This window comes from Boleophthalmus pectinirostris, unplaced genomic scaffold (assembly GCF_026225935.1).
Source record: "Boleophthalmus pectinirostris isolate CB_2022bp ecotype Guang Dong unplaced genomic scaffold, ASM2622593v1 HiC_scaffold_12, whole genome shotgun sequence".
NCBI classification, from domain to species: Eukaryota; Metazoa; Chordata; class Actinopteri; order Gobiiformes; family Gobiidae; genus Boleophthalmus; species Boleophthalmus pectinirostris.
Genome location: NW_026571018.1, coordinates 2,080,646 through 2,098,334, shown reverse-complemented (window position 1 = coordinate 2,098,334; position 17,689 = coordinate 2,080,646). Strand labels below are relative to the sequence as shown.

The window sequence follows — 17,689 nt, the reverse complement described above, 5'->3', positions numbered from 1 at the left end:
GTGGTGGACTCCCCTTTAGAAACATTAGTGCACTTTTAGTTTATGTCAGATAGAAATTAGTTTTAATCCAATGTGAGGTGTATTATGGAAATCTTTATGTATTATGCACAACTTTGACCTTCTGTAAGCCGCTGTATAAACATAAAATCAAATATACTCTTTATTTGGTAAGAAAATGTGAGTTTAATAATGTTTAATAATATTTTGGTCAGAATTTGAAAAACTTTGACATGGTTCAATCCAGTGAAGTCAAGCTACAGCAGATATACTCTCATTTAAGACTGAAATTGGACATTTTAGTATAATTTACTGTCAGATAATAGGCCTAGCATATTTAAATATATTTATGTAATTTATCATTATAGACTTTGTAAAACTCTTGTCCGTGGTTTCTCCTCCTTTGTCTCGTCCTCTTCTGAGTTCCTGATCTCTCCGCACATTTCGAAGAACCTGTCCATCTCCTGCTGCAGTTTGTGGTTGCGTCGGTCGGCGTCCGCTTTGGCGCACTCCATGTGTTTGAGCTGAGTTTCTGCCACGCTCTGGCTGCGCTTCTGCTGCTCCAGGGTCAGCCTCAAGACGGTGATCTGCCTCTCCAGGACGTCGTTACAGCGCTCCAGTCTGAAGGCGGAAAGTCAAGAGAGAGGAGAGACAGAGGTGAGGTCATGAACAGAGATTAGACTATTGCACTATATGATGCAACTGAGGAGGAGACGGACATACAGAAATAATGAGTCATGATACTAAAATTCCACACTTTTGATAGACTTCAAGGGGAAAAATGTAGGAATGTAATATAATAACTGAAATATCGTGATCTCATATCGTCAAAGTTCCTACAATAATATCGTGGACCATCACAATATATCGAATCACAAGTCACAAGTCTTGTTTAAATGAAGAGTTATGGAGCAGCAAAAGCTAAAAAAAAAAAAAAAAAAACAGACAGAGGGAACTACATACACCATGATCCTTTGCTCCATTTCAGTGCAGATAACAAGAAGAAATAACAGTTCTAACACTTTTAACTCCTCTTAGTTCTTTGGATTAAGACTTATCAAGACATTTTAAGAGGAAAAAGTAGCATATTGTCAGTTTTGTTAGCCCCCACAAAGTATCGCAATCAATATCGTACTGAGAGATTTTGATATTGTTACATTTTTAATCATGAGCTTTCTCACTATATCTTGAACTTTCCCATGATATTGCAATAAATATCATACCGTGACGATATTGTATCATGAGACTTACATTACACCCCCAGAAAAAAGTCATACTAATTTTTATATCAAAAAGGATAATTAAAAGGTGCATTATGTAACTTTTCTAAATTTCTGGATGTGGTCTAATCTTGTGCACATTTTAGACAATTCCTTGAGTTTAAGAAAGTGAACGCCCACATCTTGCAGGATTTGCCAGTGGGAGCAGGACAAAATATAACAGATGCAGGCGGGAGCAGGACTGAAAATTCTTTTTCAGAAAATGCCTTTTTTCTCTCTCTCTCTCTCTCTCTCTTTTAAAGATATTTCTGTGCTATAAAACCACCTGTAATTCTATTTAATCTCATAATGTGAAACAATTTAGGCGATATCTCCATAGAGACAAGCAAATGATGGGCTTTCAACCAGAAAAGTTGCACAAAGCACCTTTAAAAGTAAGAAAAAAACTTTTATTGACAATGTAATTTTTAACACAACATAATGATTCTATAGTAGTACTGTAGTCTGTTGTCCCGAGCCCTGGGGTCTTAGTGGGCCAAAATTGGAACCTCTGCCTATTAATTAATATTAGGAGGGGGGCACGTCAGTCTTCATGCTCTGGGACCCCAAAATTTCTGTTGACAGACTTGCTTATCATGGAAACCCACCTCTGAATCCGGGCCTGGTACTCCTCTCTCTGCCGGGCCAGCTGCCGCTGCAGCTCGACCAGCAGAGAGTGTGTGTCTCTGGGCTCGCTCGTCTCCATCTGCCCCTCCTGGTCCTGGAGCTCTGGAGGTCCTGAGGGGAGAAACACCTCGGAGCTGCCCGTGCTCAGAGGGCTGATGCTGGGCTCTGAACGCGACGTGGGCGTGGTGTAATGCAGCGATTCAAACGGCTCTTCACCCTCATTGTCTAAGTCTTTAAGCTCCATTACAGGTAGACTTGTGTGTCTTTTTGCAGAAGGGGCGGGGCTTAGGCTTTCCTCCAGTGGGATAATCTCGCAGGACGACCAAGAAGTGGAAGATTCCTCATTTTGTTCTTCTTCTAAATTTTGAGGTTGCTCAGCAGTTTCAGGTTGGACATTTTCAAACGATCCACTGTTGGAATTTTCTTTTTCTATGTTGTCGTAAGCAGAGGGAGTACTAATCCCATTTGAAATACTACTACCACCGCTGAGAGAGGCTAGACCCTCGTTCGGGGCGTCAGGGGTCCAGTAGTCCACGTTGGGGTCCCGTAGATCCGACCAGGCCTCAGTCCAGCTCAGGCCGTCCGGTTTGAGGAGCGGCAAAGGTACGGAATGGCCCTGCTGGTCGCCGTGGTGATGCAGGTTCACGTTGTTGTAGGGACTGGAGGAGCCCGGGGCGAGGAACATGCACGTTTCAGGGTGGGATGACGTGTGACGGTGACCTAAGAGCTTCTTCTGATAAAACTCAGATTTGGGCACAGAGCTGAGGAGAAAAGAAAGGAAGATGTGGTTAAGTGTGATGTAACCTTCTGAATCCAGTCACTAAAGAACTACCAATATGCTGAATTAAGTTGTTCTTTTTTGTTCTTGGCTCGTATTACACTTTTTTTTTTGGCTACGTTTATATGATGAGGGTCTGAACAGAAAACACAAAAGTGGTGTTGCGTCTTCACTTTTTATTCTGCATTTAGACGAGTGTTTTTGGGAGGAAATCTGCGTGCATACAGTGATGCAAAAGTGTGAGGAATTCGATTGGAAGCATGTCAGGTTTCTGTGTACTGTATGTTTGTAACGTAAACACGTACACGACCTGAGCAGATCTGACCAGAGTTTTGTGTCTTGGGCAGTGTAGACGGAAACACTACGGCAGAACGTATTCAACTTTTCCACTCTGGAGGGTGGTTTCAAATTTTTGCATTTTTAAGCCCCCAAAACACCGTCATCATCTAAACGAAAGGCACTTCCAATAAAATATTTTGTCATTTTTACCCACAAGTGTTCTCGTGTAAATAGGCCCTTAGTTATAATGTTGTAGTTTCTTCATCACAATCAGACCTGGACTTGTGTTTTGTTTCATTCACACATTTAACCCTGCTGATTTAGGCTGAGTTCTTCCCTCAAACTGAAAACACTCTGTTCCACCTTGTGATGTCATGTGGTAAAAAAGGAAGTGCTCCACAGTATTTTTTAAATCCACACACCTTGACTAGAATCATTTGGATGTTTTCAGCCCTGGATTTGTTGAACTACTATACTCTATTGAATAAATAGTAGCTACTAACTTCAAAACTGCCTCTTTGTGACATCACAGGGTAGAGCAGAGTATTTTGAGCTTTGGAGATGTAGACAGATTAAAAACACAGGATTAATTGTGTGAATTAAACTAAACACAATTATGTTTTTGAGGAAGTAATAAGATTATAACATGACTTAAAGTATACACGAGTCGATTTTGCTTAATATAGGACCTTTAAATAGGTAATTATAATGTAAACCAGCAGTCTCCAACTTTTTTTCCTCATGTGGACAAGATTTTTATTTTTTATTTATTTTTTATTTTTTTTAACAGAGCCAGGGGGAAGGGGGGGTTTAAGAAGATCTTAAAACGCATATAACCCTAGTCTAATCTTGGTTTTATTACTCATCTGCTTATTATCAATAAAAATCAATGCATTTATTTATTACTGATTTAATTTTCAATATATAGATATTTTTCACTACCCTATACCAGACAGCTCACAGCACTTGGGTTTTCATGCATAAGAACATCAGAAGAAAGTTGAATTCTCCTGAAAACTTCTTCCGGTTTATATAAAAAACACTTACCTTTGTCCTGCCTCACTGTCTTTCTCTGTGATGAGCGGCAGAGACATCTGTCGCAGGCAGGGGGCGCTGTACGGAGACACAGGGGGTCTCAGAGATGGAGGAGGCACTTTAGAGAAGAGACTGTGATACTCTCTGATGAACTCCAGCATCAAGACCTGCACCAGAGCTGCCCCTGAGCAACACACAACACAACATCATCACAAGATTCGATTGTCCAATAACATTTAAAAGGTGTATTATGCAACTTTTTGGTTGGGGGTCCATCACCTGCTTTTTTCTATGGAGATGTCATTGCTCTGCCTGGAATGTTCCACAGTGTGACATTAAACAGCTCTACTTTACATTTAATCAATCACAGGTGGTTTTATAGCTCAAAAATACCAAAAAACAGACATTTTGACTGTGAGCGGCATCGCCTCTCTACAGATCTGACCTGTAACTTGGTCTAGTTTGGTCTTCATAATGATAGAAAGGTTTAATGCCATACTGTGACACATTCCAGACAAAGCAATAACACCTCTATGGAGAAAAGCAAAGACTGATCCACCAACAGAAAAGTTACACAATGCACCTTTACTACAGTTATTAGATATTATAATTGTTAAAATGCCCATTTTTGTTGACAACGAAGTTCTTGGGTCTAGCCAATAACAGAGACAAACAGATTCAACACTTATCTTTTGGAAATTATATGTTAAAGTGACTCTTGTGAGCTTTAATCATGTTATAATGTAGTTACCTCCTCAAAAACAAACCTGGAGTTGTGTTTTGTTTCATTCATATGCTTGATTAATCCTTTATTATTGGTCTGTCTACATCTCCAAAGCTCAAAATGTTCCACCTTGTGATGTCATGAAGCGATAATTTTCAACTTAACAGCTCCTTTAACCATTTTATTTAGTACAGATCGGCAATTCCTAGGCTGAATTTATCCAAATGAATCTAGTGAAGATGTATGGGATTTAATTTGAGAAAAGAACTCAGCCTAAATATGCAGGGTCTGTGTGAATGTATGAATGAAACAAAACACAACTCCAGGTCTGTTTGTGATGAGGGAACAACATTAAAACATATATTAGAAAATAGTGTAATATGGGCCCTTTAAAGTACTTTGTCATCAACATGGAAATTTTGACTCTGGGATTATGACATCATCACAATATGTGGGTCAAGATCTTCTTTGTTGAAGCTGGTAGCATGTTTCTGGTGAATTTCTTACCTCCCACAATGCTTTGCGGGTCCTCGGCTTTGGAGCGAAGGATGTTTGGCCCGAAAACGGTGGCTAAATTCTGACAGCTCATTTTGTTGCTACTGGAGTAACTCTGTACTTCATTCAGAAATCTGTCCAAAAACACACAAAACAAAACAGAATTCATCCGGTCTCTTAATGTAATTATGTTTGTAATTTAGCGATGTAACATTTAACACATACTGGCAAATGAAGTTGAGGAGGTTGAAGTTTGCAACAGGAAGCTCGTGAAGCAGGTATCTTAACTCGACCAAACCCTGAGAAAAAAAGACACACACACAAAAAATAAGGGTAATTAAAGGTCCTATATTACGCAAAATTGATTCTTGAGAAGTTTTAGCCATGTTATACTGTTGTTACCTCCTCAAAACAGACCTGGAGTTGTGTTTTGTTTCTTTCACATGTTTGATTAACCCTTTATTATTAGTCTGTCTAGATCAGGAGTGTCAAATTCATTTTTGTCCGGGGGTCGTATCCAACCTACTTTGATCCCAAAGTGTCCGGATCAGAAAACTCATGTCATATAAACCCCAAAAATAACAATAAGTTCAAATATTTGTGCAGAGAAACGCAAATCTATTACAGAAATATTTTTAATTGATGAACTCTTTCTTTCACAAAATATTATAATATTATGAACAACCTGAAACTTTAAGAAAAATACAATTTCAACACAATGTTTTAACATGAACTTGTCTGTAAATAGGAATAAGTCAATTTTTGTTGTAAAATTCTGCACTCGGCTCCACTTTTCTCATGTTGGACATTTTTTTGATGAGGGTGTCACGGTCAACAGTCAAAACGATCGTCCTTTAAGAGCATTTGGAAAGAGACAAGTCTTCATTTGTGCTGCTCTGGTGGGAGGGGCCACGTACAGAGACGCTGCTGTGATAAGCACTGCAGAAAATTAACAATATTTTAATAGAAAATATAATTCAAATATTTTAGTAGAAAATCAGCCGAGGGCCAGATTAAAGGTCTTGGAGGGCCGGATCTGGCCCTTGGGCCATATGTTTGACACCCCTGGTCTAGATCTTCTAAACTCAAAATGCTCAGTTCCACCTTGTCTAGTTTTCAAGTAAACAGCTACTTTTTCAAAAATCTTTTTAGTAAAAATTTGAAATTCCAGGGCTGAAATTAGTGACACATCACAAGGTGGAACAAAATATGTTCTGTTTGAGTGAAGAACTCAGCCTAAATCTACAGGGGTTGTGTGTTAAATGTGTGTGAATGAAACAAAACACAACTCCAGGTCTGGTTGTGACGAGGAAACGACATTAGAACAGAGAAAATAGAGCAATATGGGCCCTTTAGTGTTGCTGAACATTTACCCGTGTGCGGTCAGTGGACAGTTTCCTACCACACTGCAGAAAGTGCTGGTAGTGGCTGTATGGCACCAGAGGCTCAGGCAGCTGACGGAGGTAGAGTTTCAGCAACGACGCCACTGTGTGGACATCTGTGCTACTGCAGGAGAGAGAGACGTGTTAAAGAAGGTGCTTTCTGATACAGTTTATTGCCAGTTTCCCCCTCTCCTCTTTCTCCCATGAACTGGACTCGCTGTGGGGTCATGCTCATCATCACAAACAGCACAACTAAATAAACTGTAACCCCATTTTCTAAAGTGCTTTCCTGACATAAAAAAGCACTTTAGAAAATGGGGGTGGGGGTTGTTTTTAAAGACTGCATTACAATATTTTTGTTTTATATGCTGCTGATAACCTGGACAGTACAGTGTTCCATTTCTGTGTATTTTTTATACTGAAATGAATTCTCATTCTGAAAATGTGACCACATATGTTTGTTTTATAGGCGTGATAGCACATTTTGGAGAATATATTAATCCAGTGATATACTGCTAGAAACGATAATACTGAAACGATGATATGCCCCTGACACAATAACAATGAACCAGGATAATCACTTTTTAAATATACTGTACCATTAAAAGGACTGTTGCTGCAGCAAATACATAGCAGAATGAAGTAATAATTAGCCATATAAGTTATTTATTCTACCCTCTAAAGCTTAAAGCTTACGTTATTACATAAAAATGCCAAAAATCACTCCAATATTCCAAAGAAATGGTACACATGGTAAATATTAGTTCAACTTACAACAGGTGAGATTGTGCTGTTAAATAAGTCTCTCTCACAAGCTAGTCACTAGTAAACTATTCACCTCTGAACATTGCACCATAATGATCCATGTAGAACACCCAGTGTGAAGTCACTGCAAAGTATCAATTGTATAGCAAGTCAATATAATTCAATCTTTATTAAGAACAAATAACATCTGGTTCATCGTAAGTAAGTATATAAAAATAAGAAACAAAAATGTAAATATACAATGCATGTATACAGATCGCCCATATCTCCTTATGTTAGATGTGAGTCTGACACAGCTCCTCACAGGACACACTGGAGCTTGAATGATCTGACTGTTCAAACTCATGGCTCTCCACATAAATGAATACACACAATAGCAACACAGAATCTCACACCACAGTTTACAAACGTTTCACTTGAACTACACAACCTCAACATTTTTAGTAATATTCTCAAAGAGTCATGCTAGGCCACTGTTTTGACATCACTGGAACACATGGAGAACTTATGGGCAAGTATATTGGTTTGGCCATAAAGCCTATACATATTTACACTAGTGTAGTAGAGATATACTTATTGCACCATGTGAAATCCAGCAATTAGTCTGAAATCATTCCGTAAGTACACCTATGACAGCACTTCTGTGCACACTGATAATCCCACTTAGTGTGAGTGGGCCTTACCTGTCAAACATGGGTCTCTCCCCAGAGTCGTAGGCCTGTCTCAGTGCTTGGACCATCCGTGTCTGTCCAGGTTGTCGAAACAGTCCAACCTCGTGAAGACCCCTGTCCCGAATGAAGTTCACACACTGCTCCACCACTAGGGGCACCAGACGTACCCCGTATTTACGCTCGTACAGAACCGTCTCCTCCAAACGCTGACCAAAAACACCTGCAACGAAAACATGAAAATAATTATGTGCTGCTCAGGACCATTTGTGGGTTTCTATTTACCATATAACTGATATAGGACCATTTGTGAATGACCAGTAAATACCTGTGAATGGGATCCAGGCTCCTTTGTTGAGAGTCTTGAGCCACTCGTCTCCTTGTCCTGCGCTGTTTGAGAGGAAGAAGTACGAGCCAGGACTGGCCAAGACATCTCTGTTCCCTTCAGAAAGCACAGGGAATGAGCACGTCAGAGGAGATGTACAGTAACAATAACTGAAATATTGTGATATTGTATCGTCAAAAGTCTCACAATAATATTTTGGATCATCACATTATATAGAATTGCAAGTTTCTTAGTTTAAATTCATTGTTGTGGTGCAACAACAGCTAAAATCAGAGAGAACTACACAGACCACGATCCTTTGCTTTGTTTCAGTCAAATCTACATAATGAAATAACTGTTATAAGGTACTTTTAAATCTTAAATATTTGTATTATGACATTTTGTTTAACTCCAAAAAATATTGCTGTAAATATTGCACAGTGAGATGAATAAATTATTGCGAAAATATCTTATCAAGAGATTTCGATATCCCAAAATCCAAAAAGCACTGCGGTGTTCAGGATCATAAATCTTAAACCAACCAGTTTCAGTGGCCAATCCCCTAAGGACACACTTCAGCCATGACCATTTAAAGAAATGGTCTGAGCGAGTGTGACGTCACCCACAGCGTTTGGCTTCAGTCAAAAGAAGCTCATCAAAGCTGGCATTTACAGGGACTAATGCTGGATTCTCTTGAGCTCAGGACTCGAAGAAAACTGACCTCCACCTCCAGAAAGTGCAATGGAACAGACAATCAAATCAGAGTTATGAAACACAAACTTGGGCGAGTTCAGTGCAGACTGAATCAGTTGGATTTATGTCTCAGCTAAAATTTTGGTGCAAACAGTAAATGGGGAGAACTGTCTTTTTGTCATTTTGATGTGTTAAGTTGTGTCTGTGTAGAGCAGGGGTCTCCAACCTGTAGCTCTCCACGCACTTCCAAGTAGCTTGCCAAAGGGATTTTGGAATTACACGTATTGTGCTGAATAAGTAAAACTGGATTAACTAAATGCCTTTTACCATTGTACATGTACATGATGCCTAACTGTGTACACTAATAAATGGATAAAGGTTTATGTTTTATAGACATCTAACTGTTCCTCATCTAAGGCTGTGGCTCTTATATTTGCTCAATTTCTGGTGACCACTAAAACTAGTTGCTCTCTGGCATTTTCATTTTGTAAAAGTAGCTCACTGGAGGAAAAAGGTTGGAGACCCTTGGTATAGAGAAAATGTCTTCTAAAACCTTTGTAGTAACATTTAGACTTTCTTTCACATCATTTGACAGTAACAGTTTTTAAGTTTTTTTTCTGAACATGTAAAAGTCAAACTGCCAGAATTGAGTCACCGACAGATAACGTCAGCTAACAGACTATTTATTACCTGACATTACATTAAACTTTCTCAGGCTCCATATTTTCCCCAACTGCTGCAATGGAACAGATTTACAACGGAAGTCGGGAGAACTGACTCTGATTTATTGATGGAGCGAAGACCCATATTTGGAATTCTGACCGCGAGTATCATAACAACCAAAGAGCCAATCCAGAGCAAGGCTGTTGAAGGTAACAGCCCTCACACTTTGCACTTTGCAACACTGTCAATCAAACCTGTTCTTAATGCCAGAAGGAGCGACCTCGGGGAAAGAAGGCGCCTGATTTGTCTGTTATTGATGTTCATATCTTGATTTACGGACAACATAGTGATATAAAAACACCAGGGTCGTGTAGAGCGAGTTAATACAAACATTTTAAGACCAAAATGATCAACCTGACAGCAGCAGTTACAGAAAGAGGGGCAATAATTTTTCAATACAAAGTGAATTGAAGCCAGAATTGATGGAGCCAGAAGTGCGCCCATGCTCACTTCCTATTTGGAATCCGGCGGCTAGCAGGTGAGCTCTGTCCATTATATATAGGCCTACAGTGTAAAGCCATGACACTTGTTGAATTTGTGATGTGAATGTTCATATAATCCTACTACTTTCATTACTTTTACTACAATTTTTTTCACTCACTGCTCACTCAAAGAGTGAGTAAAAGGTACAGAGGGAGGGTTAGGAGAGACCTTTATGACGAGTCCGGTCATGTTTCCAAGACTTGAAGCAGCTAAGTCCCATAATGCACTGCTCTGGATCCAAAGAGTCTCCTGCCAATCGACACAGAACTGCAAACAAACATTTACAGACATTATTATATTATCACATTGAGCGTCTTTATAACAGTATATTACCATGTGTCCACTGTTTTGATCATTGTCATTTGTCATCATTCAAACTGTAACCATCAGAAATTACAATGAATGTGTGTATTTTTCTGGTTAAGGTCTCTCTCTCCAAGGAGATGTTAATGCTTTGCCTGGAATATTCCACAGGATGGCATTAAACATACCAGTCCAGACAAAGCAAGAGACAACCAGGTGGTGTACCTCCCAGAAGAGTCAGTTGTGGTTTGTTTCATTTACACATGTTTAAGTTTGAGTAGTCTGTCTACTTCTCCAAAACTCAAAATGCTCTGTTCCACCTTCTGATGTCACAGAGTGATAGTTTAAGTTAACAGCTCCCTTTTACCTTTTGTTCAGCAGAGTTTGTTAATTAAATGGCTGACATTTTCCAGATGATTCTAATAAAAGATGTATGGAGTTTATAAACACAGTGAAGCAATTTCTGTATTGCCACATGACATCACAAGGTGGAACATAGTGTTTTCAGTATAAAAGAAGAACTCAGCCTAAATCTGCAGGGTTTGTGTTAAACACACGTGAATGAAACAAAACACAACTCTGGGTCTGTTTTTTATGAGGAAACAACCCATTTTAAAGGTTATTTTTGTTATATATATTTACATAAATATTCACTTTTGTAAACTTGTACAGAAAAACAACATTGGAAATGAGATATCATAATGTATATTATATTGATAATATGCAGAAAACAAAGATATGTGACTATATTTTTGGTATTTGCTGTTAATTCAGTTTGGATTAATTATTGAATCCTTGTGTGACTGTAGTCCTTGTCTACCTAACATATTCCATACAACTGTACAACAGCCCATCCTAATGTAACAGATAATACTCCCTACAACTGTACAACTCAGTTATGTTACTAAAACTGTACAACTCACCCTTAAGTAACAGATAATACTCCCTACAACTGTACAACAACTCACCCTTATGTAACAGATAACCCTAATATCCCGTCAATCATTATACAATTTGTGCACCATTTTTCCGTACAACTTCTTACAGCTGAGATATTTTTATTACTTATTTTCTATTTTATTTTGACTTGTACATTTACATTTATATAATTATGGCTTATTCACACAGTTGTCTTGGTATCATTTTGTTATGTATGTAGTATTTATTATTACCATTTATATATTTTTTACTCTTTGTTATTAGATTATATTGTGATGTGTGAGATGCTGGGTCCAAATCATTTCCCCCTCGTGGATCAATAAAGTTTGTCTAAGTCTAAGTCTAATGTGGGCAATGTTTTAATCTTCTAATTCAGTCCATGATGCTTTTAACTCACAGCAATAGATCATATAAATCATAAAACGTTTGTAAATAAATAGCTTCCTACTGTCTCGTGGGGACTCCACTGTAATTTTATTATTGGAGCATGTGATTTTATAGTGACTTGATGAAAGCTCCAAATGTCTATTACACTCAGAGATGGATGAGCCGGACCACAGATTCGCACAGTATTTACATAAAGTGGTCAAATCAGCCCCATTTGTTCTTAATGGATGAAACGTGCAGACCTTGGGGTATTAAAATATTCAGTAATGTCCTTTCAGTCTTTTTTTTTTTTTTTTTAATGTCCCTGTATTCGTCATATGCCATAACATAGAACCTTTAACATGATTTCTGGTTATGCAGAATTGTCTCTTGTGAGCTTTTAAAAATGTTATATCATTTCATCGTCGAAAACAGACCTAGAGTTGTGTTTAGTTTAATTCACGCATGTTTAAGAAATACTTTTTTATTATTTATACTTATTTATTATTACACATGTTTAAGTTTGAGTAGTCTGTCTACATCTCCAAAGCTCAAAATACTCAGTTCCACCTTATGAGATCATGACCTAGTGCCTCCCCTCAATTTCATTTCTGTCCAGTGACTAGGTCAGGACTCAGAATACACTAGACCAGGCATGTCCAAACTATGGCCTGGGGGCCAAATGCGGCCCTCAGACTTCCAGGTGAATTGGCCCAAATTAACTTGCATCAACTGAAAAATCATTTTTTACTGCAAGTTTTTTGAAAATCTACCTTGATAAAGCTAATATTTCCTATTTAGTGTGTGGTTTTAAGGATCTTAGCATGAATAAAGACTGATGGCTCATTCTAACATGTTAAACATGCACACATTTCAATTAGTCCCTGTACTGAGCATCAATCTACAGCCCTTAATCAGCCCTCTGCTTCATCTGTGTTTAGATATGTGGCCCTTGATGAAAAAAGTTTGGACACCCCTGCACTATACGGTTCGCAAAACCCCCGGAAGTGCGAGTTCGGACACCAGCCAATCAGCGAAGAAGAGTCATAAATCCTGTGTTGGCAACGATTCCTGAGATTGAGGATTTAAAGCAGTAACAAAGAGAATGTTTGGTGAATTTTATCAAGGGGAAAGACGTTATTGTCCTTCCTACAGGATTTGGGAAAAGCATTACATACATCACACGACCAAACAGCAGCGATTGGTTAAATAAAAAAAAGTACTCGCCTACCCGGTTTCCACAAAGTGAAACCGGCTGATGAATCAGGCTAATGAAGTGGTTGCTTTCACCTACTTTTTACTTTTAGTTCAGGGGAGATTGACAATTCCAGGAGTGAAATTATCAAAAATGATTCTAGTGAAGGTGTACGTCCACTGTCTTGTATTATCATGAGCTCAAAAGGTGGAATGAGTGTTTGCTGTTTGAGAGAAGAATTCAGCCTAAATATGCAGAGTTTGTGTGTTAAACGTGAGCGAATGAATGAAAAAAAACACAACTCCGGTGTTTTCGATGAGGAAACGTTATAACATAGAATACAAAAACGGTGTGGGCCCCCTTTAAAAACTCACCTCACTTTCCCAGAAGATGCTACATGACATCAGCCCTCTTCATAACGATGGAGCTGCCTTTTCAGTTCATTACCAAAACTGTTTAGTGGTCTTCTTTTACATGCATTTTTAAATCATCTTGGAATTGATTTAATCAATAACTGCGATTTCTAAGTTCACTGAGGGTTCACGTTTTTCTAACATTATAAAACGCTGTCCCAGTTGTGTAAATAGTTTCTAAAATTTACTCCCAGATCTGTTAAATGTTACATACAGAATTACTTTTAAACAATTTGGAGACTAGAAATGCTAAAATATGAGTACGGCACAACAAGCACGTGGCAGGTCAACCGTTTCGCGAGTTATTTTTTCTTAACGGTCATTGCAAAGACTACCGTTTCATTCTTTAAATCAGCAAAAAACTCAAACCCAAACCCAAGACCCATCCTTGCTGCTGTGCTTAAAAGGTCCAATAAAAAAAAAAACTGCCAGTTCCTCTTCTTGAAGATCAGCCAACTACATTTCATTTGGTTTCCTCTCCTTGGCAGAATTTATATGCCAAAATCAATAAGTCTGGTTCTTATGACCTGAAATGTAACCGCAACGCAGAATTCAGCTTTGGTATTAAAAAGGATGATAGTCCATACAAAAATTCCTTTAACAAAATTCCAACATTTGTAGAAATCTTGTCAGTTTTTGTATCAGTAAAACGCTAATAAAATTTCTTGAATGTAAGTTCACATTTGTATTCCAGACAAGGCATCTAGTTTTCCGCTTTGCCGAAGAAATCTAAATTTTTGGTTTTTGCAAATGTTGACCTTAAGGCCCATTTTCAAAAATAAAATAAAATAAAATCCAGTAACGGCAAGACATCCGGCGTGTTCTCCTTATAGTTGGATCTTATGGTTCAAGCTTAAAAATTTATGAAATTCTCTCCAATGTCCGAAAGTGGTCCTGCCATAGAGGACTTTCGCGATTCCTCCATGTCCAGCCTCTTTGTCCCGTCTGGTCCTGGCGTGTCCCTGTCTCGTCCCATTTCCCAGCAGGCTTTGTGCCCCTCTACCCTCCCTTCGTCCCTCCCTCCCTCCAATCCGCCCCATCAATAACCGGCCGGTGCGTTCGTGTGACGGCGGTGCATTAGGAAAATTGGATCTCTGCGACGAAGCACTGTTTTACCAAAGTAATCACTGCTGATGGCAATAGACCAAAGAGAGACAGTTTTACTGCAGTGAGGAGGCGAGGGGCTAGGAGGAAGGAGCAGGACACAAGGAAGCAAATAAATGAACTAAGGATGAACTGCAAGAACGAGTCGATATAAAGTTCTGTCTACTTTATTATTCACATTTTGGGTCATTTGGTCACTCTGGGTTGTCAGGAGGTGATCTGGTTGGTGGGCGGGTGCTTGTGTTAATTTTCATCATAGTTTTTAATATTATAATTTTAATTAAAAGTGATGTTCTGTGATTTATGTTATATCATATGACAAGTTTTAATCTAATGTTTTGTCCAGTAAAACCCAGACTTAATGAAAAAAACTAAAAGACTGATCTGTGCATGTTTTGGACAAAGGACGGCTGAGCTGCACACAGACTCTCACCATTTATAGACTAAGTATGTATTTATGTACAGTTTGATAATGCTTTTATTCATATTCTATGCTTCGGGATGCTTCCTAAAGAGCCGGAGGAAGTGTGTGTGGAGAGGGAAGTCTGGGCCTCCTTGCTCAGACTGCTGCCTCTGCAACCTGGCCCTGGATAAAGCCAAAGAAAATGGCAGGACGGAAAACTTACTGCAGTCATTGTCGCAGTAGGTTGGGTTATACCAGCGGTGGGCAAACTTTCTGAATCATGGGCCACAAAGGGTTCTAAAATTTGACAGAAAGACCGGACCAGGTAGCCAGACTGGTGCCACCTAGTGCCTCTGCTCAGTTTCATTTCTCTCCAGCGACTAGGTCAGGAATCAGAATACACTAGACGGATTGCAAAAACCCTAGAAGTGTGAGTTCGGGCACCAGCCAATCAGCAAAGAGACAGACATTCTGTGTTGGCAACGATTCCCGAGATCGGGGATTTAAAGCCGGAACAAAGAGAATGTTTGATGAATTTTATCAAGGGGAAAGACGTTATTGTCCTTCTTCCTACGGGATTTGGGAAAAGCATTACATACATCACACGACCAAACAGCAGCGATTGGTTAAATGAAGAAAAGTAACGGCCTACTGTTGAGCGAACGAATCCTAATGCTGCGAGGTCACATGGTTTCCACAGAGTGAAACCGGCTGATGAATCAGTCTACAGACCAGGAGCAGGTGGATGGAGTTTTCTGGTAATCCACCTCATAAGAGAAAAAAATATCCCATGTTACTGAAATATCCCATAATTGAAAATCATTACAGAGCATTAGAACTAAATATCAGTCTTTCATGTCCCACAGTATTTACTATTTATTGAAATTACTTTTAAAACACTGAAAATTATCATTATTATTATTATTATTATTATTATTGTTATAAGTCAAGATTAAAAAGATTAAAGGGCAAACTCAAACCTCCATGTTTGTTTTCCCAGTGGGATGTGTCTATTGTCAAAGTCGATCTTTTCAAGTCTTTTGAACCATATCACTTTTGTTTCTGGTTCTGATATTGTCATATTTTAGTTTTGGGATTCGGACATCGTAATTGTGTGGTTGTGGGATGCCTGTTTCCCGCTGTTAGGACATCAAACAACCACACAATTACGAAATCAAACATGACGGTTTGATGCTCACTTTTTCTGAGAATCCTTTCCAGTATGCATTGCGCGATGACCGGAAGTCCGAAATTCGGGATGAATGTATTGTGAATCTGGAGGTCTGGTTCTTGTTTTCCTTCTCCAGCAGATGGCGCCAATGCTCTGGGTGACACGGGGACTTGGTTCTTTGGTTTTCCTCTGTAAAACTCAGTCAAAAGTCAAGAATTCAAAAGTATAGCACAGGCGTCATATTTCCTGACATTCCATAATTTTGTTAGAGAAACATGTTTTTTTTTTTTTTTTTTTTCTAAATTCTACACATATTACACATTTTATTCAACATTAAAATATTTACAGATTTACAGAATAGTTCACAGATGTACTTTTTATTCTAGCAGCAGGTTGCATTTCGGTAATGACCATCTAAATCAAACCTATAAATATAACTTTAAAGCTACAAGATAAGACAAATTTAAGTTGGTACAGTCAATATATTAAAATGCATATGGCTTGTTAGCAATTATATTTATGAAGATTTCTAAATTTATTTGATAACTTTTACCTAGCAACCATACTGTGAAAATTGTCTAAAATTACACAATAGTTAAATTAACCCTGCATTTGAAAGCTTTGATAACAGACATATTCCTTTTTAGAACCACTACATCCTTTATTTTTGTGCTTTTCTTTTTAAGTTTTGTCCGGGAACTAATACAAATCTGATGTAAAACTATGATAAATATTCACCACAAGTAAATATCACCAAACCAAGTAAAAATTATTAGAAAAAGCTGTCATACACACTTTAAGATCAGGTTAAAAGAGGCAGGTTTTACGCCGAAGCAACCCTCTCCATTTCTCCAGGCTGGGGACTGGCACAGAGGGACACACACAGCGCCCCCTGTGGCTGGATTAGACCCACCGCCCGTGCTCGTACAGAGTTAGTGTGTTAGTAAGTGCGTGCAGACATACTCACCGTAAACAGCAGCCTCTGGACCTGTGAAGACTATTTTAAAAGTTCGGTTAAATAGTTTAGAGCTGCAATGAGAAAAGTCAGAAGAGTTAGGGTTAGAACCGTCATTTCACAAGACAAACCCGAAACAATTTTACAACAAACACAATGGCAAAATTAATATGAGATTTAACCTTTAACCCTGTAAAGTTAATACAATAACAAAACAGAAATGTCAGCGTATTTCAAACTGGTTAAAATGAACAGATCCTGTGCAAACCTGTGGAAGAGTTGGATTAGGAAACAACTACTAGACTTTCAGTTTAGTGTCAGGGTTAGGACCAGAGCAGCAGTCCAAATCTGGCCCACGTTTAGACCAGTTCAGACCAAACCAAATAAAACATACACACAGCCCAAAGCTCAAGTCAGTTTTCAGACCTTTTTAACTCCAAAGGAAACTGTTGAAGGGTTAGTTTACAAGAAGTTATTTCAGTTTCACCCAACCATGACATGTTTTACCAGCCTGTTTAAATCTGGTCCGTATTTAGACCAGTCGAGGCACACGCCAAAAACACACAAGACCCCAAGCCCAAGCGCAACCTGTGGAAATTGTAGTTTA

The 17,689-nt window shown here is 38.7% G+C and overlaps 1 protein-coding gene across 1 annotated transcript; it reads right to left on the bottom strand.

Annotated features, from left to right (window-relative positions):
• Positions 1 to 187: 187 nt before the first annotated feature.
• LOC110175030 (rho GTPase-activating protein 24-like) lies at positions 188 to 16,589 on the bottom strand. Its single transcript, XM_055148326.1, has 11 exons — positions 16,156 to 16,589; positions 15,609 to 15,723; positions 10,402 to 10,500; positions 8,338 to 8,451; positions 8,025 to 8,232; positions 6,568 to 6,700; positions 5,420 to 5,493; positions 5,207 to 5,328; positions 3,988 to 4,159; positions 1,865 to 2,644; positions 188 to 618 (listed from the first exon to the last, which is right to left on the bottom strand). The coding sequence occupies exons 3-11, from the start codon at positions 10,451 to 10,453 to the stop codon at positions 360 to 362; spliced, it is 1,914 nt and encodes a 637-aa protein (XP_055004301.1). The 5' UTR covers positions 10,454 to 10,500; positions 15,609 to 15,723; positions 16,156 to 16,589; the 3' UTR covers positions 188 to 359.
• Positions 16,590 to 17,689: the final 1,100 nt, after the last annotated feature.

Excerpts from the sequence above, each read along its gene's own strand:
- LOC110175030 (XM_055148326.1), bottom strand. The coding sequence starts at position 10,453 with ATGGGACTTAGCTGCTTCAAGTCTTGGAAACATGACCGGACTCGTCAT. Across the intron at positions 6,701-8,024 it reads GAGAGACCCATGTTTGACAG|TAGCACAGATGTCCACACAG; the intron begins GTAAGGCCCACT and ends TCTCTCCTGCAG. Across the intron at positions 5,329-5,419 it reads CTCCTCAACTTCATTTGCCA|ATTTCTGAATGAAGTACAGA; the intron begins GTATGTGTTAAA and ends GTTTTTGGACAG.